The sequence below is a fragment of the Emiliania huxleyi genome (assembly GCF_000372725.1).
Source record: "Emiliania huxleyi CCMP1516 unplaced genomic scaffold EMIHUscaffold_24, whole genome shotgun sequence".
NCBI lineage: Eukaryota > Haptophyta > Isochrysidales > Noelaerhabdaceae > Emiliania > Emiliania huxleyi.
In genome coordinates, this window is record NW_005200250.1 from 474,437 (window position 1) to 496,824 (window position 22,388).

General features: G+C 64.9%; 8 protein-coding genes across 8 annotated transcripts in view; 3 read left to right on the forward strand and 5 right to left on the reverse strand.

The window, feature by feature from the left end:
* EMIHUDRAFT_421356 (cell division cycle protein 48) overlaps positions 1-1,897 on the forward strand; it is a 4,470-nt gene extending 2,573 nt beyond the window's left edge. Inside the window, exons 4-8 of the mRNA XM_005778836.1 lie at positions 77-208; positions 268-343; positions 435-996; positions 1,048-1,051; positions 1,118-1,897. Coding sequence (XP_005778893.1) covers positions 77-208; positions 268-343; positions 435-996; positions 1,048-1,051; positions 1,118-1,519 — 1,176 coding nt within the window. The 3' untranslated portion in view covers positions 1,520-1,897. The remainder of the gene's footprint in view (positions 1-76; positions 209-267; positions 344-434; positions 997-1,047; positions 1,052-1,117) is intronic.
* Positions 1,898-2,033: 136 nt separating this feature from the next.
* Positions 2,034-2,512, reverse strand: EMIHUDRAFT_205511 (hypothetical protein; the record flags this gene model as incomplete). Its single annotated transcript, XM_005778837.1, has 2 exons — positions 2,034-2,229; positions 2,397-2,512. 2 exons carry the CDS (start codon positions 2,510-2,512, stop codon positions 2,034-2,036), a joined length of 312 nt encoding a protein of 103 aa, XP_005778894.1.
* A 1,911-nt stretch (positions 2,513-4,423) lies between these two features.
* EMIHUDRAFT_205513 (hypothetical protein) lies at positions 4,424-5,803 on the forward strand (the record flags this gene model as incomplete). Its single annotated transcript, XM_005778838.1, has 1 exon — positions 4,424-5,803. One exon carries the CDS (start codon positions 4,424-4,426, stop codon positions 5,801-5,803), a length of 1,380 nt encoding a protein of 459 aa, XP_005778895.1.
* Positions 5,804-6,595: 792 nt separating this feature from the next.
* EMIHUDRAFT_450287 (hypothetical protein) lies at positions 6,596-8,300 on the reverse strand. Its single transcript, XM_005778839.1, has 3 exons — positions 7,818-8,300; positions 7,509-7,532; positions 6,596-7,178 (listed from the first exon to the last, which is right to left on the reverse strand). The coding sequence occupies exons 1-3, from the start codon at positions 8,280-8,282 to the stop codon at positions 6,708-6,710; spliced, it is 960 nt and encodes a 319-aa protein (XP_005778896.1). The 5' UTR covers positions 8,283-8,300; the 3' UTR covers positions 6,596-6,707.
* A 4,294-nt stretch (positions 8,301-12,594) lies between these two features.
* EMIHUDRAFT_205518 (hypothetical protein) lies at positions 12,595-14,449 on the reverse strand (the record flags this gene model as incomplete). Its single annotated transcript, XM_005778840.1, has 3 exons — positions 12,595-12,779; positions 13,107-13,204; positions 14,220-14,449. 3 exons carry the CDS (start codon positions 14,447-14,449, stop codon positions 12,595-12,597), a joined length of 513 nt encoding a protein of 170 aa, XP_005778897.1.
* A 957-nt stretch (positions 14,450-15,406) lies between these two features.
* EMIHUDRAFT_205520 (hypothetical protein) lies at positions 15,407-16,566 on the forward strand (the record flags this gene model as incomplete). The annotated part of the gene is made up of 3 exons (XM_005778841.1): positions 15,407-15,598; positions 15,683-15,803; positions 15,887-16,566. 3 exons carry the CDS (start codon positions 15,407-15,409, stop codon positions 16,564-16,566), a joined length of 993 nt encoding a protein of 330 aa, XP_005778898.1.
* Positions 16,567-17,813: 1,247 nt separating this feature from the next.
* EMIHUDRAFT_205521 (thioesterase family protein) lies at positions 17,814-18,299 on the reverse strand (the record flags this gene model as incomplete). The annotated part of the gene is made up of 1 exon (XM_005778842.1): positions 17,814-18,299. One exon carries the CDS (start codon positions 18,297-18,299, stop codon positions 17,814-17,816), a length of 486 nt encoding a protein of 161 aa, XP_005778899.1.
* A 2,731-nt stretch (positions 18,300-21,030) lies between these two features.
* On the reverse strand, positions 21,031-21,615 carry EMIHUDRAFT_353914 (hypothetical protein; the record flags this gene model as incomplete). The annotated part of the gene is made up of 1 exon (XM_005778843.1): positions 21,031-21,615. A coding segment is annotated over one exon (585 nt), but the record flags the coding sequence as incomplete, so codon positions are not given.
* Between the last annotated feature and the right edge of the window lie 773 nt (positions 21,616-22,388).

Below are 22,388 nucleotides of genomic sequence, written 5' to 3' on the forward strand. Positions count from 1 at the left end.
CCCCCGCCTCCACCGCCTCCACCGCCTCCACCGCCTCCGCCGCCTCCGCCGCCTCCGCCGCCTCCTCCTCCCGCAGGTCGTCTTTGAGGCGGCGATGATGTGCGTGCGCGAGCGCATGCCCGAGATCGACCTCGAGGCGGACACGCTGCCGCCCGCCCTCCTCGAGCAGCTCGTCGTGCAGCCGCGCCACGTCGAGCAGGCCCTGCCGGTCCCAAACCCCATCTCTCTCCCCGTCTCTCTCCCCATCTCTCCCCCTCTCTCGAGCAGGCCCTGTCGGTCACCAACCCGTCCACGCTGCGCGAGTCCGCCATCGAGGTGCCAAACGTCTCGTGGAAGGACATCGGTGCGCCGCCGTCAGAGCCCCGTTGCCTCTCCCCCTGCGGGCAGCGACACAGCGGCGGGCAGCGACACCCGGCCGCGCGCGCACTCCGCAGGCGGACTCGAGGGGGTGAAGCGCGAGCTGCGCGAGACGGTGCAGTACCCGGTGCAGTACGCGTCCAAGTTCGAGCACTTCGGGATGGACCCCTCCAAGGGGGTGCTCTTCTACGGCCCGCCCGGCTGCGGCAAGACGCTGCTCGCAAAGGCGGTCGCCAACGAGTGCAAGGCCAACTTCATCTCGGTCAAGGGGCCCGAGCTCCTCACGATGTGGTTTGGCGAGTCGGAGGCGAACGTGCGCGAGCTCTTCGACAAGGCGCGGCAGGCGTCGCCCTGCGTCATCTTCTTCGACGAGATGGACTCGATCGCTAAGGCGCGCGGCTCGGGCGGCGGCGGCGCCTCCGAGGCGGGCGACCGCGTCATCAACCAGATCCTGACCGAGATCGACGGCGTCGGCGCGCGCAAGTCGGTCTTTGTGATTGGCGCCACCAACCGGCCCGACATCCTCGACCCCGCGATCATGCGCCCCGGCCGGCTGGACCAGCTCATCTACATCCCGATGCCCGACTACGAGTCGCGCCTCTCCATCCTGCGCGCGACGCTGCGCAAGGCGCGCGAGCCGTCTGCTCTCGCACGCACGCGCCGCCGAGCCGCGGCTCTCCCACGCCGCAGCACCGTCACCGCCCCGACCCCTCCCTCCCGCACGCCGCCCACATCGCCGCTCTCCCCTCTCCCCTCTCAGTCGCCGCTCGCCGACGACGTCGACCTCGAGGGCCTCGCCAACTCGACCGAGCACTTCTCCGGCGCCGACCTGACCGAGATCTGCCAGCGCGCGTGCAAGCTCGCCATCCGGCACGAGATTGACGAGCAGCAGGCTGCCGAGGCGGAGGCCGAGGCGGCGGGCAAGCCCCTGCCCGAGGTGCGCAGCGACGGGATGCTCTCCGCAAAGCACTTTGCCGAGGCGATGAAGAATGCGCGCCGCTCCGTCTCCAAGGCCGAGCTCGCGCGCTACAACAAGTTCCGCAAGGACCAGGCCACCGACACAAAGAAGAAGGACGCGGCGCCGCTGGCGGAGGCGGCGGCGCCTGCAGAGCCGGCGGCGCCGGAGGCCAGCGACGAGGAGGCGGAGGACCTGTACGACTGAGGTGTCCGGCGGAGCGATCGCTGCCGCTCGCATACGGTTACCCCCGTTGGGGGTGGAAGGCTTGGAGGGCGGGGAGCAGGAGAGGGCCGTGCATTCTGTACAGAGAGGGGCCGGACGCTTGCAGTCGCCCGGCCGGGGCACATCTCTCATCTGCATCTTCCGCGTTCCGGCGCCTTGCGTGTCGTCAACTGCGGATTCGCGTGTTCGCGCCGCGGTCGGGCACGGGGGTCGCCGTCGCGTAGAGCGACTCGCGTGTGCACATGAGAGGAGAGCCGTATCAAAGAGAGCGCGGGCACATCTCTTGCGGGCGCGTGGAGGCGATCGGTCGCGCCAAAATCAACTGTACTGATCTCTCTAATATGAATTTAATATCTCAAGAAATGCTGCCCTGAACCCTGTGCACGAACCCGGTGGCATCGGCCCTCGCGCACGCCCAGTGTTGGGCGGTTGGCGGCGATGGCGTCATGGTGCCGGGTAGCCGTGCGCAGGTAAAACAGCAGCGCCTGGCAAAGGCTTACTTGCGCTTGAAGCCGTGCTTCTCGAGCAGCGCCTCCACCCGCGGCCCATCGTAGCCGTTCAGGTCGACCCTCGCCTTTTCGCGCCCGTTGTCGTCGAGGACGACCAGGTCGGGGTTGTGGTGCCTGATCCACTGCATCTCCAGGCCCTCCCACTCCTTCCACCCCTCGTCCTGCTTCAGGTATCGCCGGAGCCTACGGGCGAGCGAGACGCCGTGAGGGATCGAGGCGCGTGCCCGGCCGAGACGAGGCGGCGCGCGCGTCCGCGCCTCGCGTTGTGCTCCTCGTCCAGCTTTCAGGCCGTGCAGCTCTCAAAGCGGCCGCGTGCACCGGGCCTGTCCGAGACGGCCTGCACCACGCACTGACGCTGCTCCACGCGCCCATCCGGCCACGTCGAGGTGACCTCGCACCCGCCACCGCCCGCGGCCTTCTTCGCGGCCGACGCGGCCAGCAAGGTGAGCACAGCGCCGGAGAGCATTGTCCTGGGAAGCGCCGGGGGCCCGGGCAGACTTCTTTCGACAACTTCGAGAAAATCGATGTAACGTGTGCTGTGTGGTGCACGCCCTCCGAGCGGGGCGGGGTCTGCCCGTCGGGTTGCTGCCCTACTAATCCCACCAGGGGTTGTCTGCTCTATTTATTTATTTATGAGTCTCCGAGATCAATCAGCCGCGGACACTTCTCTCTTTCTTCCCGATACATCAAAGGTGAATTTTATTTTTGTTGCGCTTTAGCCCCGCGCGGCGCTCGATGCTGATCGGAGCCTGATGTGTGCAACAAACAACAAACAACAACTCTATCTATACACTCACACACATTAGGGGCCTGGATGGAGCCCTGTTCACGCGAACGCGAGACGTGCAGACAGGGTTGCCAGGTGAGAGCGAATGGCGCGGTTCACGCCTCGCACAACAGAGAGAGAAATGCGCTCTGCATGGTGGGACATAAAAAAGACGGAGCGAGTACTTGGGCGAGTATAGGCCGTGCAGTCAACGCTGCCGTGCGCGACTTTGCGCGCGAGGCGGCGCAGCTTGAGAACCGGCGGTGGGCGAGAAGCCGCCGCCGAACGTCTCGTGGAGCAGCAGGTTGAAGTTGTTGCGCTTGACAAAGATCGCGTCGTGGTAGAAACCGCGATGCGCCTTGACGTAGCCGTGGCCGGTCTTGTGGGAGAAGGGTTGGCCGGGCTGCGTTGCCAACGCCCGTCGAGGAGGTCTTATACAAGGAGGGGCGTCCAGAGCTTGACTTCATCTACTTCATCGGCGCCTCCCGGGGGCGCAGCGTTGGGCTCTGCGAGGTCGGTCTTGTACCCCTCATTGTACTGCCGGGTGAGCTCTGGTTTCTCCTTGTCACCGTGCACGACCGGCGCGTTGGCCGGGGCGCGCATCGCGTCCGCCCAGGCGGCGAGGACGCCGGTGGGGGCCTTGTTGTAAAGGTAGTCGCCGAAGAAATCGACTGGCATGCCCCGCTCGAGCGCGACCCAAAGGGTGGGAAGCGCCGCGGAGAGCCAAAGGCCGAGCTTCCGCTGGAGCTCGTCCTGGAGGGTGTCGGAGGAGAGGGCGGTGGTGTACGTGCCGTCGACACGGAGCTAAAAAATCTCTTTATGTGTGATGAGCAGACTCAAGTGCTCCACAACTTTGCCGCTCCACGTTTAGTCCTAAACTGGAGCTTCTCAGGAGCCCTTCGCCAGGTCTTGGACACAACAGCGATGCCGACTTCAAAGTGCGGGGAGGGTCGGCGAGCACTCACTCACTAGGGCGGCGCCGCAGGGCCGGGGCACTGGCCACGGCCTCGCCGACCACTAGAAGGCGGCCCACCCACTCTACGCGCACTAACTTAATGGGCGGGGTGGCGGGAGGCACTCACCCACTTAGCCCGCACGCTGGCGGCCCACTCACTTCCGCACACTAAGTTAGTGCGCGTAGTAGCCGGGCTCGCCTCTACGAGCGGACCGCCGGACCACTCCCCAGCTCTCGGCCGGCCCGAGGCACCCACTTCCGCGCACTAAGGCCGGAGGCATTCACTTTCGCACACTAAGTTAGTGCGCGTAGTGTCCCGGCCTCCGACCACGACTCCCGGGTCGGAGCACTTGACCTGCCTCGGCGCACCACTAGGCCTCGTGCAGCTCACAGGCTAACTTGCGTCGACTTACTTAGTTCCCCGCAGGGCCCGGGACCACTCACTCACTACGGCATCGCTGCTCTTCACACGACCTGCCTGGCGAAGGCTCCTGAGGACCTGAGCATCGCGTTTCGCGCGCACTTGGAGCACTTGGAGTGCAGTCGGCAACCTCACGTCCATGGCCGGGGAGCTGGGGAAGCGCGCATTTTTTGTTGTTGGCGGCTCTGCTCAGAGCAAGCCCCGGAACCTCGTTTGTGTGGACGAGCAAAATCAAATGCAGCCCGCCGCTCTGGCAACCTCGGTGGAGCAGCTACTGATCTGCCGGCTCAAGCTCGACGCGCTCGTCAAGGAGGGCGCGTGGGAGCGCGCCGCGCGCGCCGGCGATCTCGCCCTCGCGCTCGCAGACGCGCCAGAGTCCGGGCTTGCAAAGTGCTGGTCGAGTCCATCAGGTCTCGGCGAGCTCTGCCTGGTGCTCCGCTCGCTCGTGAGGCTCGGCATGGGCGCAGGTAGCGGCCACGCCGACGCGGAGCAAGAACAAGGGCGGAGCGGCGAGCGGCTGCGGCCGCTCCTGGCGAGGGTCCTCCACTCGCGCCACGCCTCCAAGTCGACTCTCGGCGAGGCGGCAGCGGCTCTCAAGCAGGCGTGCGGTCACGACTTTGACGAGTGGTGCAAGCACGCCCTGCCGGGCCAAGTCGACTGCCCTGCACTTGGCCTTCTCCACGCAGCAGTCGGCGTGGTCGACGCGGCGGGCGCCCTCACGGTCGCCGCCATGCCCACCACCCGCGAGGCCGTTCGGGATGGGCTGGCACGCAGGACGGAGGAGCGCGCCTCCGCACTCACCCTGGTCCGCGATCTGGTTGTCGCCTCCCCTCACGGGCTCGCCAGCCTGCTGCCCGTCCTCCAAACCGCTGTCTACCTCGAGGAGCCTCCGGTCCGCCACCTGGCTCTGGCCGCGATGCTGGACGCCACGTTTGCCCTCGCCGACTCTCCCGCGGACGGCGCGCCCGAGGCGGCGAGGCTGCAGCTGGCCGACGCCATCGCGTGGCTGCCGACCCTGCTGCACGCGCCGAGTGTCGAGCTTCAAGCGATAGCCGCTCTCGGCCTCGCCAAGCTGCCACTGCACTGCTCGGTGCCGGGGCGGCTGCTCCCGAGCTTGCAAGACGAGCCAGCGACGCCTGAGGGGCTCGTGGCGGCGCTGGCCTACCGCTACACGACCGTCGAAGACGCCGTCGCAGAGCCGCCCGCCGGTGCGACAGGCCGCGGGAAGGGCCGAGCGAGGGGCTCCAACGCCGGAGCCAGGTCGACCAGCAAGGCGGAGAAGGCGTGGCCGGTCCTGCCGGCGCTGCAAGCCTTCTTCGAGCGCATGAGCGGCGGCGACAACGAGGCCGAGGAGAAGGCGCGCCAGTCGGTGCTCGCAAACACCATCGCTTGGGTCCTGCTGGATGATCTCTGCAGCGGAGCAGACGCCGCTAGCCCCGTCGTCGAGCCGAGCCTCCGCGCCCGCCGTTGCGCCCGCTTCCTGGCAGCACATCTGAAGGAGGCGACGACATTGGACAAAGTGGTTCAGCTTGTGCGGCTCGAGCTAGAGCACGACGTGGCGCCGCACGCTCTGCCGAGTTCGGTCGTCATCCGCCAGTGGCTGTCCTCCGCCTGAGAGGCGAGAGTGAGACGCCTCGCCGCTCCAGGACGCCTCTCTCCCATGAGCCATGAATGAGCCACGCGAGCGCCTCTGTGCTACAACGACTGTTTCGTGTGCAGTCAAGTTTTGGGGTCAATATACACAAGAACTCTTTCCAGTCAACCCTCCACGCGCGGTGCGAGGCTGCGGTGGGCCTGTGGCTGTGCGGTGGGCTGCGCGGTATACAGTGCTCGATCTTTACCGGTATGAGACCGGTATTTGGCGATATTTTGATTAGTTTTGGAGTGGTATGGTACAGTGGTACGCGAAAGTGGTATGCGGGGTTTTCATTAGTTGTAGCGGCTGTCGGTGTGGTCCCGGGGGCGAAACCATGCAAAAGTCCAGGTATACCCGCAAAATACCCGGTATTTTGCCGATTTTGCCGATTTTGCCACCAAGAAGGCACTCCGACTCGCTTTGATTTCCGTGAGGCAACTGGTATCCCGTACCACTTTTTGATTAGTGCAGGCCTTGGGTTTGATTAGCCAAAAACTCCCATACCGGTAAAGATCGAGCACGCTGGCGGTATAGGGGCCTGTGCGGTGGTATAGGCCAATGGGTTAGATCCCGGGAAGGTTCCAAGTAGAGCTTCAGACGCCGAAGCCAGGGGCTCACAGCACCTAACTGCAGTGGGTCAGAGGCGCAGGGGGTGTGGGTGGTCGGCGACGCTCGGCAATAATGTGGTGTGTGCTCGCTCGCCGGGGCGGGTGAGGGGTGACGCATGGATCACGGTGAGTGTCCCCCGCCCCCCGCGATTCTCGAGCGCGCTGGCAGCCTCCATATGTTACTTCTCTACCACGTACAAAATTGCGCGCGAACTTATACGCGGCTCAGCGTACTCTAAAATCGGGTTTACGTGCGAAGGCGCTGGCCCTGACTGTCAGGCTGCCGCCCTGAGGAAGCTCTTCATGCTGCCGTGCGCCTCGGCGCGGACAGCGAGCGAGCACTTGTGCAGATTGCGCTCCTCCGGAAAGCGGCGCGACCAAAGGTGCGCTCCGATCTCGCGCGCGTAGGTGCACGCCTCGTCGAAGCGGCGGAGCGAGTCGAATGCGTCGTAGAGCTTGCACCTGTCGGCGGCCATGCGCGAGCGCTCCTTGGCCCACAGGTGGATCTGGTTGACGACCGTCTCCGGCAGCACCGGCGTCTGCGCTGCCATGAGCGGGTGCGCGTTCCGCTCGAGGTAGGCCACGATCGCGGCCGCGTCGACGCCCGAGTCGACCGCGTGCTGGATCGAGGTGCGGGTGAGTGAGCCGACGATGAGGCCGGGCAGCTGGTAGCTGAGCAGGGCGAAGGAGCGCAGCACGCGCGCGCGCAGCTCGGACGACGAGTGCGCGTACAGCCGGAAATTGGTCTCGATGATCAGCCAGCCGCCCTCGAGCCCGCGCGCCGCGGAGGCGCCCGCGGGGCCGGGCGAGGGCGAGGCAGAGGCGGCGGCGGCGGCGGCGCTGTCGAAGGCTGCTAGGAGGGAGGCGGCGTGCGGCGTGGCGTAAAAGCGCCTCGAGTTGGGCTTCCGCTGGAAAGCGATGCCGAGCAGCTCGGCGAAGTCGGTGAGCGCCCTCCTCTGCAGCTCGGAGAGGTCGTCGGACGGGTAGTCGGTGGCGGCGGGCAGCAGCGGCAGCCGGAGGGCGAGCGAGAGGGCGGCGTCGTGGGCGGCAGGCGAGACGCGGCGGCAGAGGCTCACGTACGCGAGGAGGACCTTCCACACCTGCGAGAGCAGCGACTCGAGCAGGTACCGCTTCCCCTCGCGGCTCGTCCGCCACCGCCGCTGCTGCTGCGCCGGAGCGAGGCCGTCCGCACTGCCAAGCCCGTCCCCGCCGCCCGCCCCGCCCTCGTCCTCGGCGCCGTTGCGAGCCTCGATGAGGCCGGCCGCCTCGAGCAGCTCCTGCAGCGACGCCCCGGCGGCGCCGGCGGCGCTCCCCTCCGCCGCCTCCGCCGCCTCGATCTGAGAGGCAATGGCGAGCGGGATCGGCCTGTCCGGTGGCGAGATGACACGCGACATCAGCCTCTCCCACTTGGCGGCGCCCATCCGCTCGAGCTCGTCGGCGCCGACCATGTTCTTGTCCTTGCCGTGCCTCGCGCTCGCATCGTCTGCGAGGCCCGGCGGGCCCTGCCCCAGTGAGTCGAGCATCGCTGCGCCAAACGCCTCGTGCAGCCGCAGCTGCTCTTGCCCGGAGCCCGCGGCGGGCACGCGGTGCACGAGGCGGAGCAGGTGCAGCTGCTGCATCGACTCCTCGTGCCGCTTCGCCGCCTCGCGCACGCGTGCGGGCCACGAGTCGACGAGGGCCTTTGGCAGACTGCCGTGCGCCGCCGCGAGCCGGACCACGTAGAGCCGGGCGAGCGGCGGCAGAGCGCGGAGGAGGGCGTGGCAGACCCATGAATCCGCGTACAGCCGGTCGAGGTTGACAGGCGGCAACGAGGAGAGGTACTGGACAAGAGCGTCCGCTGCCACCGCCATGGCGCGGGCTGCAAGAATTCACAGCCGGGTTATTGAGAAGATCCTTGTTTTGGGACAGCGAGCAAAAGTATGTATGTAGGAAGTGAACGTAGTCGAGGAGAGGGGGGGGGGGGGGGGGGCGAGCGGCAAGTGTTGCCGTATTGCCGCGAGATGACTACTCGGTAAAATCGCTGTTAAAGGACTCCAGCTCCAAGGACGCGAAACTGGACAGCGAGCAAAGACGCGGGAAGTATGCCTAATGTCTTGCAAAATTAATGTCCAACGGCTTAGAGCCGTACCGCCGAGATGACTACTTGAGCACTTGAGCGCACTGGATAAGGGTCGATTCCGCATGGTAGTGGTCTCGCCCTCCCTCGCTGGTGTGTTCATTTTGGGGGGTCATAACAAACACGGTACAGGGTCGAGGTGCACGCTGCAGAAGCAGTATCGCCCCCCCTCTCCAACTCTTCATCGACTTACACTCGGTAAACTCCCAGCCGCTTGCGGAGTGTGGACGTGACTCACCTGGCGGAGGCGAGCGCTAAACTGGGCGAGTGTCGGAGTGAGAGGGTCTCCCCACGCACATGGACATGGTGTGTTATCACGAAAACACACGTGACGTGGTCGTGTCCCTGAGCCGGTGGTGAGAGGTCAGCGGACAGCGCGGCAGGTGTGTCTGAGAGGCTGTCTGAGAGAGCGAGCGGAGAGAGCTCTGACAGCTGTGAGACCTCTAGTGAAAGAACCCGGGCGGGTTTTGGCATCACACGGCTCACGCGTCACCGGTGGTGGGTATTTGAGCATGATGCTCCCAAGCATGCATGGCGTTGTACCGTACCAATAAAAACAAATATCCGTAGCGCCGCGCCGCCCGCCCGTCCCCTATGCCCTGGAAGAGCGATCCCAGGTTACGCAGTGCTCGAGGAAGGTCAAGGTCTGTTTGGTGTTCATGATGCAGGCATCATCATACCCTGTGGCGTAGAAGAGGCCGGTGAGCTTTCCGGATGGAAAATGAAGCACGGGGTGTGCAGTGACGTAAGAGCCAAAAAAGTCTGAGCAGATCATGTAAAGCGCTGGTCGGGAGTGCGGCATAGGGTCCCCGTCCCCGTTGAAGAACACAAGCGACTCGTCCTCCTCAAAGTCAACGTCGTCCAAGTAGCACTCGAAGAGCTTGCACATGCGGAGCGGCTTGTCGGGGACGCACCGTGTTGCGACACCGCTGAGGCGCACGCCTTGTTCCTGGCGCTCCCGCAAGCTCGTTGCTGCCATGAAGCCTGGAGTCAGTTCCTTATCGTCGAGCTGAGAGAGGTCAGGGGGCAGCTGGATGGTGACCGTGGTCTCCTCCTCACCGGTGCCATACTCCAGCGAGCCACTCCACGAGGCGATGACTTTGGAGTCCACCGCCAACTCGTAGGTGAGCACGTAATCCTCGAGCCGCGTTCTGTCTGCAGTGTCGGGTGGCGACTCGGTGGTCATCTCGCGGTGCGCGCGGTAAAGCTCGGCCCACGGGCGGTTGGGCACCTTCTCGGCGAGCCCGATGAGTCGCGGATACGCCCGCAGCGCGATGGCCCTCCACAGAACAGCGTCAGAGAGCACGGCGGTGCTCCATGCGCTGCAGGTCCTGACCATCGCGGCGCGACCTGCGGCCGTGCACAGCTGGCGAGCCACGGCCTGGATGAGCTCGTGGGGCAGATCTGGTAGCTCGTCCGACATTTGGCACGAAGCAGGAAAGAAAACTGTGCGGCAAAGAACCGTCGCGGAGCTGGGAATAGGACCGCCGCAAGCGGCGTGGCGTGGAGCGGTTGAGCATCCCTCCGGGGGCCCCTCTGCGCCGGGGAGGCGTTGTTGGAGGCTAGGACGCAAGCGTCCGTCGCCCTTTTCAAACTCAGGGCCCACTCCGCTACGCTCCGACCCGAATTTGGAGGGCCTAAAAGTTTAAGGTGTTGCTGCGCAAAAGGGGTCGGACACAGGGCGCAGCTCATGCTAAGAGCTAGAAGGGGAGCTAGAGAGAACGACACCCTGTCCCGTTATTGCGTACACCAACACCACAAAAGCTCTCTCTCTCCTGTCCTCACTCAGGGGGGTCACAACCACCGAGTCCCTCGACTAGCTGCCACGTTGCCGACCGAGAGCGGATCTCCTCCTGCTCCGCAAGGAGGGTGGCCAAGGCTAAAGTCTTGCCGGAGCCGCCGGGCGTGTTGACGACTTGGAGAAGGTCGCCCTCCCCGACTCCTCCTCGCTGCTTGAGGTCCGTCCAGACAGCCATCGCCGCCGACGGCTCCTCCTCGAGGCGCTCGCACAGCACCTCGGACAGCGTCTTCTTGCGACGCGCCGCGGCCGCCCGGCTCGTGCGGCGCGCCGGACCGGCGCCGCCCCGCGCCGCGGCGTTCGGCGCGGTCGCGCCCGCACTGGCCGCCGCCGCCGCCTCCTCCGCCACGAGCACTTCGAAGGCCGAGAGCACCTCGACGAATGTGGGCTGGCCCGCCGTAGGAGGCGCGTCCCGCACGGCGTCAGGGTGGGTGAGCTTCGCCAGCTCGTAGAAGCGCAGCTTGACCTCGGTTGGCGATGCGCCATGGCTCAGGCCCATGACGGCGAGCGACGCGTCGCCGCGTGCTGCTGTGTGCGCGGCACCGAGGCCCAGCGGCTGCTGCCAGCCGCCAGACGACGGTGCGCCGAGCCAGCATTTGTGGACGTGGCCCTCTGGCGTGCAGCGTAAGCGTGCAGTGTTAGCGACGACCTGAGCAGCAACCTTCGCAGCACGCTGCGCAGCAGCTGCAGGCCCGGGTCACGGCGGCCCCACGCAAGAGTCGGCCGCGGCGGAGGCCTAGAACGTGCAGTATTGAGAAGAAAATACCTTTTATGGCGCTGTGCGCTGGCATTCACAGAGGCCTTTGGACTGTTTTCTTTTTTGCTGGTGTTTCTTTGTGACAGCGAGCAAAAGTATGTATGTAGGAAGTGAACGTAGTCGAGGAGAGGGGGGGGTGGGGGCGAGCGGCAAGTGTTGCCGTCCGTATGTGCCGCGAGATGACTACTCGGTAAAATCGCTGATTAAAGGACTCCAGAGAGAGATTTTTAAAGACCAACAAGTTCTTGACTCCAGTGCTCCAAGGACGCGAAACTGGACAGCGAGCAAAGACGCGGGATCCGGGAAGTATGCCTATGTCTGGCAAAATTAATGTCCAACGGCTTAGAGCCGTACCGCCGAGATGACTACTTGAGCACTTGGGTCGATTCCGCATGGTAGGGGACCCCTCGATCGTCTCGCCCTCCCTCGCTGGTGTGTTCATTTTGGGGGGTCATAACAAACACGGTACAGGGTCGAGGTGCACGCTGCAGAAGCAGTATCGCCCCCCCTCTCCAACTCTTCATCGACTTACACTCGGTAAACTCCCAGCCTTGTGTGGATGGACGTGACTCACCTGGCGGAGGCGAGCGCTAAACTGGGCGAGTGTCGGAGTGAGAGGGTCTCCCCACGCACATGCGACATGGACATGCACATGTGCATGTGCATGTGGTGTGTTATCACGAAAACGTGGCGTGGTCGTGTCCCTGAGCCGGTGGTGAGAGGTCAGCGGACAGAGCGCGGCCAGGTGTGTCTGAGAGGCTGTCTGAGAGAGCGAGCGGAGAGAGCTCTGACAGCTGTGAGACCTAGTGAAAGACCCCGTGTGGGTTTTAACATCACACGGCTCACGCGTCACCGGTGGTGGGTATTTGAGCATGATGCTCCCAAGCATGCATGGCGTTGTACCGTACCAATAAAAACAAATATCCGTAGCGCCGCGCCGCCCGCCCGTCCCCTATGCCCAGGAAGAGCGATCCCAGGTTACGCAGTGCTCGAGGGAGGTCAAGGTCTGTTTGGTGTTCATGATGCCGGCATCATCATACCCTGTGGCGTAGAAGAGGCCGGTGAGCTTTCCGGATGGAAACGGGGTGTGTGCAGTGACGTAAGAGCCAAAAAAGTCTGAGCAGATCATGTAAAGCGCTGGCCGGGAGTGCGGCATAGGGTCCCCGTCCCCGTTGAAGAACACAAGCGACTCGTCCTCCTCAAAGTCAACGTCGTCCAAGTAGCACACTCGAAGAGCTTGCACATGCGGAGCGGCTTGTCTCAGGGACGCACCGTTGCGACCCCCGGCACCGTCTGATGATTGTGCGTATATGATCCCTGCCGCCGAATATTCGCCGTATATCACCCCTCGCCGCGGAGAGAGCGCGCTCGCGCTGCCGACCGCGACCCTACCTCCCCATGCAATGCTGCCTAACCCTCGGCTCCTGCCGCTCACGCGGCGCAGAGGCCTGTGTGGCCCGCGAGTGGCCCGCGCCAGCTGCCCGGGGCGCCTCAAGCGCCGCCGCCTGCTGCCATGAGTGACGATCCACGGTAGAACGCGCTGTAGTCGAGGACGTACGCTGCCTCCTCCGCCTCACACGTCTCCCAAGGCGCCGGCGGGGCCACCGCCGCCGCACTGTCGCCGAAATCCAGCCACGCCGCCCCTTCGCTCTGGACGCGGTCGTAGAGCACATTGTCTGAGAGGCGATGCGAGGCGGAGGTTGGAGGGGCCTTCGTGCGGCGTCAGGGGAGGGCGGTCGCGAGCTCACTCTCCACAATCCACGCTTCGAGAGACGACAGGAGCCGCAGCGCCGCACAAAGCCGGAGAGCCGGCTGCCGACCGGCCCGCAGCCCGCTCCGGCTGGTCTGCCCACCCTCGGAAGCTCGACCGCGTTAGCTCAGGCAGGCACGCGGCGCCGTGGAGAGACGCTGCTGCGGCGAGACGCGGAGATCTCGTCTCGGCGGCAAAGCGACGTGTAGGTGTACGCGCGGGGCGCACCCTCGCCGACGACCGCGTGCGCGACGTGGCCTGGTCGCATGATGGCGCTCGGATCCTCGCAGCAGCTCGCGGTACATGGTGATGGTGAGGTTTTTGGAGGGCGCTGACATGCTGCTTCGGCTCCTAGCGGTCAGGGGATCTGCGCGCGAAACCACTAATTACGCCGGGGACCCCGCCCCAGAGAGTCTTGACCCAAGTACTGTGACGACTCGCCGCGTGTACAGGGGTCACGCCTCGGACTCCGCCACAGCCCCCTCCCTACAGCGAGAGGAGACAGGCCCGGGCCGCCGCCATCGGCGCCACCGCCTCCCACGCGTTTGCTGCGGGGTTGTACCGCTCGACCGAGCTGACGCCAAAGCCGCCCAGAGCGTACAGCTTGCCGTCGAGCACCGCCACGCCGGGAGCAAACCGCTTGACCGCCATCGGCGCCACCTCCTCCCACGCATCCAGCGCCGGGTCGTACCGCTCGACCGAGGTGAGGCGGACACCGTGGCCGTACCCGCCCACAGCGTACAGCTTGCCGTCGAGCACCGCTACACCGTGAGAGTGCCGCGCTGTCGCCATCGGCGCCACCGCTGTCCACACGTTCGTCGCGGGGTCGTACCGCTCCACCAAGCTGAGGATGCCGTGGTTGCAGCCTCCCACAGCGTACAGCTTGCCGTCCAGCACCGCCATGCCGTGAGCCCACCGCGCTGCCGTCATCGGCGCCACCGCCTCCCACGCGTTTGTCGCAGGGTCATACCTCTCCACCGAGTCGTCGTCGGAACCGCCAACAGCATACAGCGTACCGTCGAGCACCGTGACGGCGTGAGATTCCCGCGCCGCCGCCATCGGCGCCACCGCCTCCCATGCTTTCGTTTCAAAGTCGTACCGCTCCACCGAGCTGGAAGCTGCGCCGTCAGCCTCACTATGGCCGCCTGCCGTGTAGAGCTTGCCATCAAGCACCGCCATGCCGGCTTCCACTCGTGCCGTCGGCATCGGTGCCACAGCCTCCCCCTGCCACTCATTCGTAGACGGGTCGTACCGCTCCAGCGAGTTGACAAACTCGTAGTCGCTGCCTTGGCCGCCAAACACGAGCAGGCGCGGCCTCTCGCGCTTCTTCAGCGTCTCCTTCCAGCCGCGGCGCCACGCGCGGCACGTCCCCTTGGCAGCGTGCGCCGTGGTCGGCAGCTGGGCGAGGATGTGCGGGGCGAGGTCCGGCGAGAGGAGGACGGAGAGGACAGACTCGGGCTGCTCCACGAGCCGTGCGGCGTGCTCCTCCGCCACGCGCAGCGCGGCGTCGCTCGCGCCCGCCTGCGCCTCGATGATGGCGCACAGCTGCGCTGGCGAGAGGCCCGCGACGCGGGCGCCGATGCGGTGGGAGGCCATCGAGCTTGGGCGCGGCGCAGTGCTCGCAGTATGGCGCGGCGGCTGTCTGCTATAGCCGCAGCCACTCCCAGCTACCTCAGGTACTCGGTGTGAACAGAGTTCGTACACCGAGCAGCTGGGAGCTCGAGATCCCTCGAGAGTTCACGCGGAGTCGGCTGGGGCTATACCAGACAGGCGCGGCGGATTGTACCTAAGGTACCTTTACCACGGGGAACTAGAGGGAGGTTCCCCGTGTTTAGTGTTTAGTTTACCTTTACCAGGGGTGATTGATCGGGGACCTGCCCTGCATCGGCGACACGAAGATCTATGCTGGTGTGCCATCGGACCCCTCGGGGGTGGGGCGCATGGGGGCGTTCGTCGCTTGCGGCAACACGCTGCCACGCGCCCGCGAGACGGTTTTGGGCGTGGAGGGCGGGGACAGACAGGGGCGGGCGGGAGGGTGTGGGGAGGTAGGTGGGACCCGCGGACGGGACCGGTGCGGTCGAGGCTGTCAAGGGCCAGTACACGGACGCAGAGGGGAAGTGCCGTGTGGAGGCGCTGCTCTTCGAGGAGTTCGGCGCAATGAGCGCGGGGGTGGAGGGGCTGCTGATGCGGGTGGCTGAGGTGGCGGGCCGGAAGCTTACATGGTGTGGCAGTACGACCTCCAGACGTCGTGGTCGGCGCGCGAATGGATGCCGTTTGCGCTGCAGCGACTGTCGGTGCAGCTCTGGATGGCGCTCGCGGACGAGGCACAGCGCGCCATTGGTTGGTGCGGCGTCACGCGGCCGCGAGGGACCGCGGGGGAATGCCGCTAGTGGGATGGGGGGCTCTGAGGGGAAGGGAGCGGGGGGCGCCCAGTAGGGCGCCGGCACCCCAGCGTAGAGGGCGTCGTGTAGCCCTCCTTTCGGTATAATTTAAAATAAAGGCAATTTATCACCCCTAACGTCCTTCATACACGTCGTGTACGAGTCGCGCCAGATGTACCTGGCGTACGTGATCGAGGTCGAGATGGAGATGGGGGCCGAGGTGGTGGCGGCCGTGCGCAAGAACTCGACAGAGGGGAGTGCGAGCGCCGGCCCGGCACCCAAGCGGCAGCGGCTCGCTGCGCCGAGCGGCGGCAGCGGCTCTGCTGCTCATGTCCCCGCCGCTGCGCCACCGAGCGATGCGGAGGTGCGGGCGATGGGCGTGGCGGCGGCGGCGGCGGCGCTGCGGGCGCACGGGTCGGTCAGTCGCGTCGCGCTTGCGGCTTGCGAGCGGTTGGCTGATCTGTGCGCTGAGGCGGAGAACAGGCAAGCTGCGGCGGACGCGGGCGCGCTCGAGGCGATCGTGGCGGCGCTGCAGGCGCACCCGCAGGTGGCAGTTGTGCAGCAGGGTGGTGGGTGGCTGCATGGCGATGGCCAACGTGTGCGCCGGCAGACGCCGCAGGAATCGCACGTAAGCAGCGCGCAGCAGACGCAGGCGGCATCGAGTTGATCGTGGCAGCGATGCAGGCGCACCCGCAGGTGGCGCGTGTGCAGGGGATTGGCTGTTTGGCGATGGTCAACGTGTGCTCCGGCAGCGACGCTGCAGCGTTCGCACGCAAGCACCGCACAGCAGACGCGGGCGGCATCGAGTTGGCTGTGGCGGCGCTGCAGGCGCACCCGCAGGTGGCGGGCGTGCAGGAGATTGGCTGTTTGGCGATGGGCAACGTGTGCGCCGGCACCGACGCCGCAGCGCTCGCACGCAAGCAGCGCGCAGCAGATGCGGGCGGCATCGAGGCGATCGTGGCGGCGCTGCAGGCTCACCCACAGGTGGCGGATGTGCAGCAGCGTGGCTGCCGGGCGATGGCCAACGTGTGTCTCGGCACCGACGCCGCAGCGTTCGCACGCAAGCAGCGCACAGCAGGCGCGGGCGGCATCGAGGTGGCTGTGGCGGCGCTGCGGGCGCACCCGCAGCATGCGGGCGTGCAGCAGGATGGCTGCGGGGCGCTGTTCGACGTGTGCTACGGCAGCGACGTCGGCCACGTCGCAGCGCGGGCGCGGAGGCAGCGAGCTGTGATTACGGGCGCTCCCGAGGCGGTGGCAGGGGCTATGCAGGCTCACCCGGGAGACGCAGCTGTTCAGAGGCAAGGACAGCGTTTGCGTGATCTTCTTGCCTGAAGGGATCCGGGCCGCGCGGACCAAAAGAGCACAACATGAACAGGCACGCATAGGCTCCGGTCTGTGGGAAGAGCTTGCGCCATCTAGCGATTGTCTGAAGGGGGTTGTCCACTATACATGTTGGACTGACCACTTAACCCGCTCGTGAAGTCGTCCATCCGCCCCGCCAGACAAACGCCAACGAAAGCTCCACACAGGCGCGCGCCAACTGCGCGGTTTGCTCTATACGGTACCGCTAGATAAGACCTAGACTACTCCGGCGAATTCAGAGCCTGCTACCCTGATTGGGACGCCCTCAACGCGCCGCTCCGCAGGCCGGAGCATGCTCCGCAGGCCGGAGCATGCTCCGCAGGCCGGAGCATGCTCCGCAGGGGGTTGGATGGGCTCTCCCATCGCCGCATCCAGTGCTCATAGACGAGCTGAGATGCCGGCGCCTGCGCGCTCAGCGCCGCGCGCACGTGTCGCAATCGCGGACAGTCGCGCGCCGCGGCGGCGTCCGCCGCCCCGCCCCCCGGATCACCGCACTGTTCCACCGCCTCCGTCTCGTTCTGGCGCAGGTCGGCGTAGAATGACTCTGGCTACCACCTGCGCAAGCCACCATGGGGGACGGACACCCCAAGGCGCGCACTAAGTTCATCCGCTCATTCGCCCCGCGCCCCTAGCGCTAGCCTAGCCTACGGTAGCCACAGCTAGTACGCGATACAGGCGCGCCAAGGGGGAGAGAATGGAGGGGGGAGACTATGCGCCCGTTTTTCTTCTAAAGCAATTTTCTCTCTCTCTCTCTCAAACACTCTCCACAGATGGCATATGTGTACATGTTGGAACTTGGATTGACTTATAGAACCATTAGCGGCCGCACGATTCGGCTATATGGATAGGAGGTTTCATCTTATGACAAGATATGTGGTGGGTCTTGGGTCCGGGATTCTGCGCTTTTGTGTGAATCCTGCGGTGGCAGGAGAATGGGCGCTATCGGCTATCGGGTTAGCGCTTGGCCAAGTCCCTTGGGTGAGCCATCTGGGTCACCCAACTCTGGCCGCCGCTCACGCTCGCCCGGCGGTGTTTTGGGCTTACGCCACCGTCCACAACGTGTTCTCATGCGCTCGCCGACATCGAGCGAGCAGGCCCGTTCGACCGATCGGCTTGCTGTGCGGGTGCGGGCGGCTTCTGGTGGCTCTCGTTGAGAGCGGTTTGAGGAGGGGCGTCCAGAGCTGACTTATTGCACTCATCTGCTCCTCCCGGAGCTCTCACGCATCACTCCCGTCGTCCATGCGTATCGCTTCCAACGCCGCTCTCGTGCACTCCGCCATCGGCGTCGGTCGCCCAGCGCCGTCGACATACACGTGCACGAATGTGCCTGTCGCACAAAGCTCGCGCCCACCCGACGTCGGGCCGCCAGCGATCGCATTCGCCGGGTGGCTGTAGATACCGATGGCGTACGACACGCTGGAGCGGCCCAGCCTCGTGACGCCCATTCCCACCTCCACCGGCTGCGGGTACTGCAGCGGCGCCAGATACCGGCAACTGCTTTCTGCTACGAAGCGCGTCTGCTGGACACCGCTGGCGATGAGGTGCGCGTTGACCGCGTCGTCCATGAAAGCGTAGTAGAACACGTTGTTGACGTGGCCAAAGGCGTCGTTGTCGTTCCATCGCGTCTGCAGCTGCACCGTGTGCGGGTACTGACGCGCTGCTGTGCAGAGCCTCCGCACCGCAGTTATTCCGGCGAGTGGCATTGCACGCATCGTGATCCAATCCCGCACCGCAACCCTAACTAGCCGAGCTCCTCCGACGCAGGCGCTGCCCCGACCGTGTCCGCTGTGGTCTTACAAGAATTTAAACGTCCGCTGTGGTCTTACAAGAAACACGCCGTTATCCCAAGCCAATGGTGTCTAAGGGTCTCTGGCACTCCTGGATGCATGCACGGTCACAACGGAGTAGCAATGTTCGAAAGTGTCCGAGCGGTCCCGAGCGGTCCCGAGCCGTCCCGAGGGACCCGAGGGACCCGAGCCGTCCCGAGGGTCCCGAGCCGTCCCGAGCCGTCCCGAGCCGTCCCGAGCCGTCCCGAGCCGTCCCGAGCCGTCCCGAGCCGTCCCGAGCCGTCCCGAGCCGTCCCGAGCCGTCCCGAGCCGTCCCGAGCCGTCCCGAGCCGTCCCGAGCCGTCCCGAGCCGTCCCGAGCCGTCCCGAGCCGTCCCGAGCCGTCCCGAGCCGTCCCGAGCCGTCCCGAGCCGTCCCGAGCCGTCCCGAGCCGTCCCGAGCCGTCCCGAGCCGTCCCGAGCCGTCCCGAGCCGTCCCGAGCGGTCCCGAGGGACCCGAGGGACCCGAGCCGTCCCGAGCCGTCCCGAGCCGTCCCGAGCCGTCCCGAGCCGTCCCGAGCCGTCCCGAGCAGCGAGCTGTCCCAACGGCCTAGATGCTAAAGTTCGACCGGCGGGGGCGCGGCGCTTGGGCCAGCTTCCTGCAGGCGCGGATCAAGCCATGGGAGTATGGTCTTGGGGACAAGCAAGGCTTACGTCGGGCAGCGGCAGATCATCACAGAATGGAAGGGCCGGAACCTGTCCCTCGAGAAACAACGGTTCAACAAGACGGTGCAGCACTACCGTGGGCGTGTGGAGCACCTCATTGGCCAGGTAGTGGACAACCGTATGGCTCTGTGCACTACGTGGCGCGGCTCGTTCACCCTGCTTGCCGCGGTCATGAAGATCGCGGCGCACATGGGACATGGTTGGGCTCCAGGATCGTATGAAGGGACCTAGGTATGATGTGTTTGGCCCGTGGCCAGTGTGCCCGCCGCACATTGCGGCGCAGTTTCCTTAGTGCTTTGCTGTTATTGCTGCTAATCTCATGAACTGTTTACCATTTCTTCTCACACAGCAGCACCTCCGCGCCGCCCAGCCGTGCCGCCCAGCCAGCCGGAGGCGGGCCGCAAATGTCCCAGCCGCGCCCCCGAGCGAGGCCGAGCGGTCCCGAGCGGTCCCGAGCCGTCCCGAGCGGTCCCGAGCGGTCCCGAGCGGTCCCGAGCCGTCCCGAGCGGTCCCGAGCGGTCCCGAGCGGTCCCGAGCGGTCCCGAGCGGTCCCGAGCGGTCCCGAGCGATCCCGAGCGGTCCCAGAGCACCCCAGAGCACCCCAGAGCCTACCTGTTTCTTGTAATGACTAACATCCGCTGCTTGGTTCCGCTTTTTTCTCTTCTTTCGACTCTTCACAGACCTTGTTATTGACAAGAAAATACGTCCTATGGCGCTTTGCGCTGGTCGATGAGAGGTTGAGGTGCGAGCCCTGGAGGCCCAGGGGATTCACATAAACTGGCTGTTCTTCACCTAACCTAACAACGGAGCATGGAGGAACCTAACCTAACATAAACGCTCAACCCCGGGCCCGAAATCGCACAGTGACAGTCACGCAACACGGGGTCCCAGGGAAGGCGAGCAAAAACCTTATCGCGCGCGCTAGACGCCGACTCGGAGGCCGCACCGGAGAGCGAGAGAGAGTTTGTTTTTATGCACCGGTCAGGCGCACGGCCGGAGAGAGAGGGAGGCGCTCAATCGCCACACGCGGCGAGCGCCTCCACACAAAAACACAACCCCGGGAGAGAGAGAGATTTTAGAAAACCAACAAGAAATCACGACTATACACAGTGATTTGGGCTCGGCAGCTTGTCAGCCCTCAGCCGACCCCGGGACCCAAGACGCACAAGCACAGACTACAGTCGAGAAGGGAGAGACAGCAAACACAGTCAGAAGTCAGCGCTGGGTCCCAGGAAGGCGAATGCGATGACGGCCTCTAGTGTGAGCTCTAGCTAGTGAGCTCATACGCACGCCGGCAGATCGCGACTATGTAAAGCTCTCTTCTTCACGCACCACCGGCTTCACGGGGATATTTTTTCGCTTTTTCAGTCACAATCGCTGTCGTGGGATCGCTTGTCACAATAGCTGTCGGGGGCGCCCTCCCCCCTCCCCAATAGACGGATTTCTTTTTATTTTTCACACAACACTGGGCACGGGACTGGCGTGCACTGGCACTAACACGCGCCAGTCCCGTGCCCAGTGTTGTGCGAGGGAGTTTTGTTGTAAAATTCTTTTTCAACACACTGGGCAGTGTTGTGGAGGGCGTTGGGTTGTAAAATTCTTTTTCATGCGTACCTGTGTTAGTGCCAGTGCGCGCCAGTCCCGTGCCCAGTGTTGTGCGAGGGAGTTTTCTTGTAAAATTCTTTTTCATGGCCACACCGCGACAGAGACACTGCGCTGCTCGCAACACCATCGTACGATGGGGTTCTGACGAGACCGACAATCCGAGTACGCCAGACGCCAGTAGCGGGTGGCGCGGGAGCCCTCTTACGTTAGTACGCTGGCAGGGCCAGCCAGGCAGGGGTGCCTTCTCTTAGAGTCCCCCATCGTACTAGCTTTGGCTTCGTCTCCTACCGAGTGGTTGCTGCGCGGACGGCTTCTGTGGCCCTCGCAGCTCATCACACATCAGAAGAGGGGCCCGCTCGGGCAAGCGCCGCAACGGACGAGCTCGAGCTCCAAGTATGAGTTCATCGCGTGGTAGATCGTGCGCCACTCGACTTGGTACTCCGCCGTCAGCTCCTTGTGTGCCCGCGCCTCGCCCCACGCCTCGTCCTCTTTCCAGTCGTCGTATCGAACGAGCGAGCCGGGCACCAAGAGCCCGCTGCGCAGCATCCACCCCATGCTCTGCACGGCCGACACGTAGAGATCGCCGTCGATGTCGACCAGCAGGGCCGGCTGGAACGGGTGCAGCCGCAGTAAGGATTCGTTGAGCGTGTCGTTGAAGAACCCCTGAATAAAGGTGAGAGAATCAGGCCCGCGCCCAATCTTCCGACGCAGGCGCGAGAAAAGGTCGTCGGTGCTCCACGCCCCTAGGGCGTCGGCTGACGAGAACGCGCCCGTGTTCCAGTGCCGGCCCTCCAGCTTCACGCCGGCAGCCTCCTCCGGCAGGCCGATGAAGGAGTCAAAGCCGTACAGGTGGCCGAAGTCGTTTACATTTCGCACAATCCCTTGCATCGACCCGCCCGTGTAAACGCCAAACTGGTACACGTCCTTCTTCGTGGAGGAGCGCTCGTTCGCAAGTCGTATGAGCTCAGCCGAAGCGCCCCATCGAATGTCACGTATGGCGTACGCACCTCCGTATTTCTTGCGGTGGCCATCGCGGAGCCAGTTCCCACGCCTCAGTGCGGATGAATTGCCTGTGCGACGTGCGACGATCCGTTCGCACGCGGACAGAACCAAGGCGAAGGCAAAACATTGTCGCATGATCGTCATGACCAGACCAGGTGATAAGGGCTATGCGGCGGCTCAAAATAAAGGCTCAGGATGGGTACGTTGAAGATGAGCGCGCGCGTCACAGCGCAGGCCAGGTCTACACTGGCCGCGGCACCAGCTCCCGCGGTCTGCACGCTAGGAGTGGTCCGCCCTCGCAATGAATGCGGAATACTACTACGAAAAGTACAACTAGTGCGACACACTAGTCACTCTCGTAATCGCGCCAAGAGCGCGGATACACACACAAACAAACAACAGGCGCGGCTATGAATAGCTGCGCATATACAGATAACGACTGTTCACAGTTGGGAGAGAGAGAGTCGTCTCTAACGCTCCCCCCTAGTTGCATCGGCAACTATCTCGGACGACTCGCGCGTCTTCGGCGAAGGCGGTGATGTCTCACGCCTTGCCGACGGTCGCGACGAGCTTGCTCCACAGCCGGGCAGCCTGCCCCTGGAGCGTCACAGCAAAGCCGGGGCCGTTGCTGGCGTTGAGCATGTAGTCGCGACAGGTGAAGAACATAGCTCGTGTCGCCTGCGTCTTGGTGAAGA

Coding starts and splice junctions, on each gene's coding strand:
- EMIHUDRAFT_450287 (XM_005778839.1), bottom strand. CDS start 8,282: ATGGCGGTGGCAGCGGACGCTCTTGTCCAGTACCTCTCCTCGTTGCCG. Junction 7,533..7,817: donor GGGAGAGGCTGATGTCGCGT/GTCATCTCGCCA, acceptor CTGCTCTCGCAG/GTGTGGAAGGTCCTCCTCGC. Junction 7,179..7,508: donor GGAAGGTCCTCCTCGCGTAC/GTGAGCCTCTGC, acceptor CTGATCATCGAG/ACCAATTTCCGGCTGTACGC.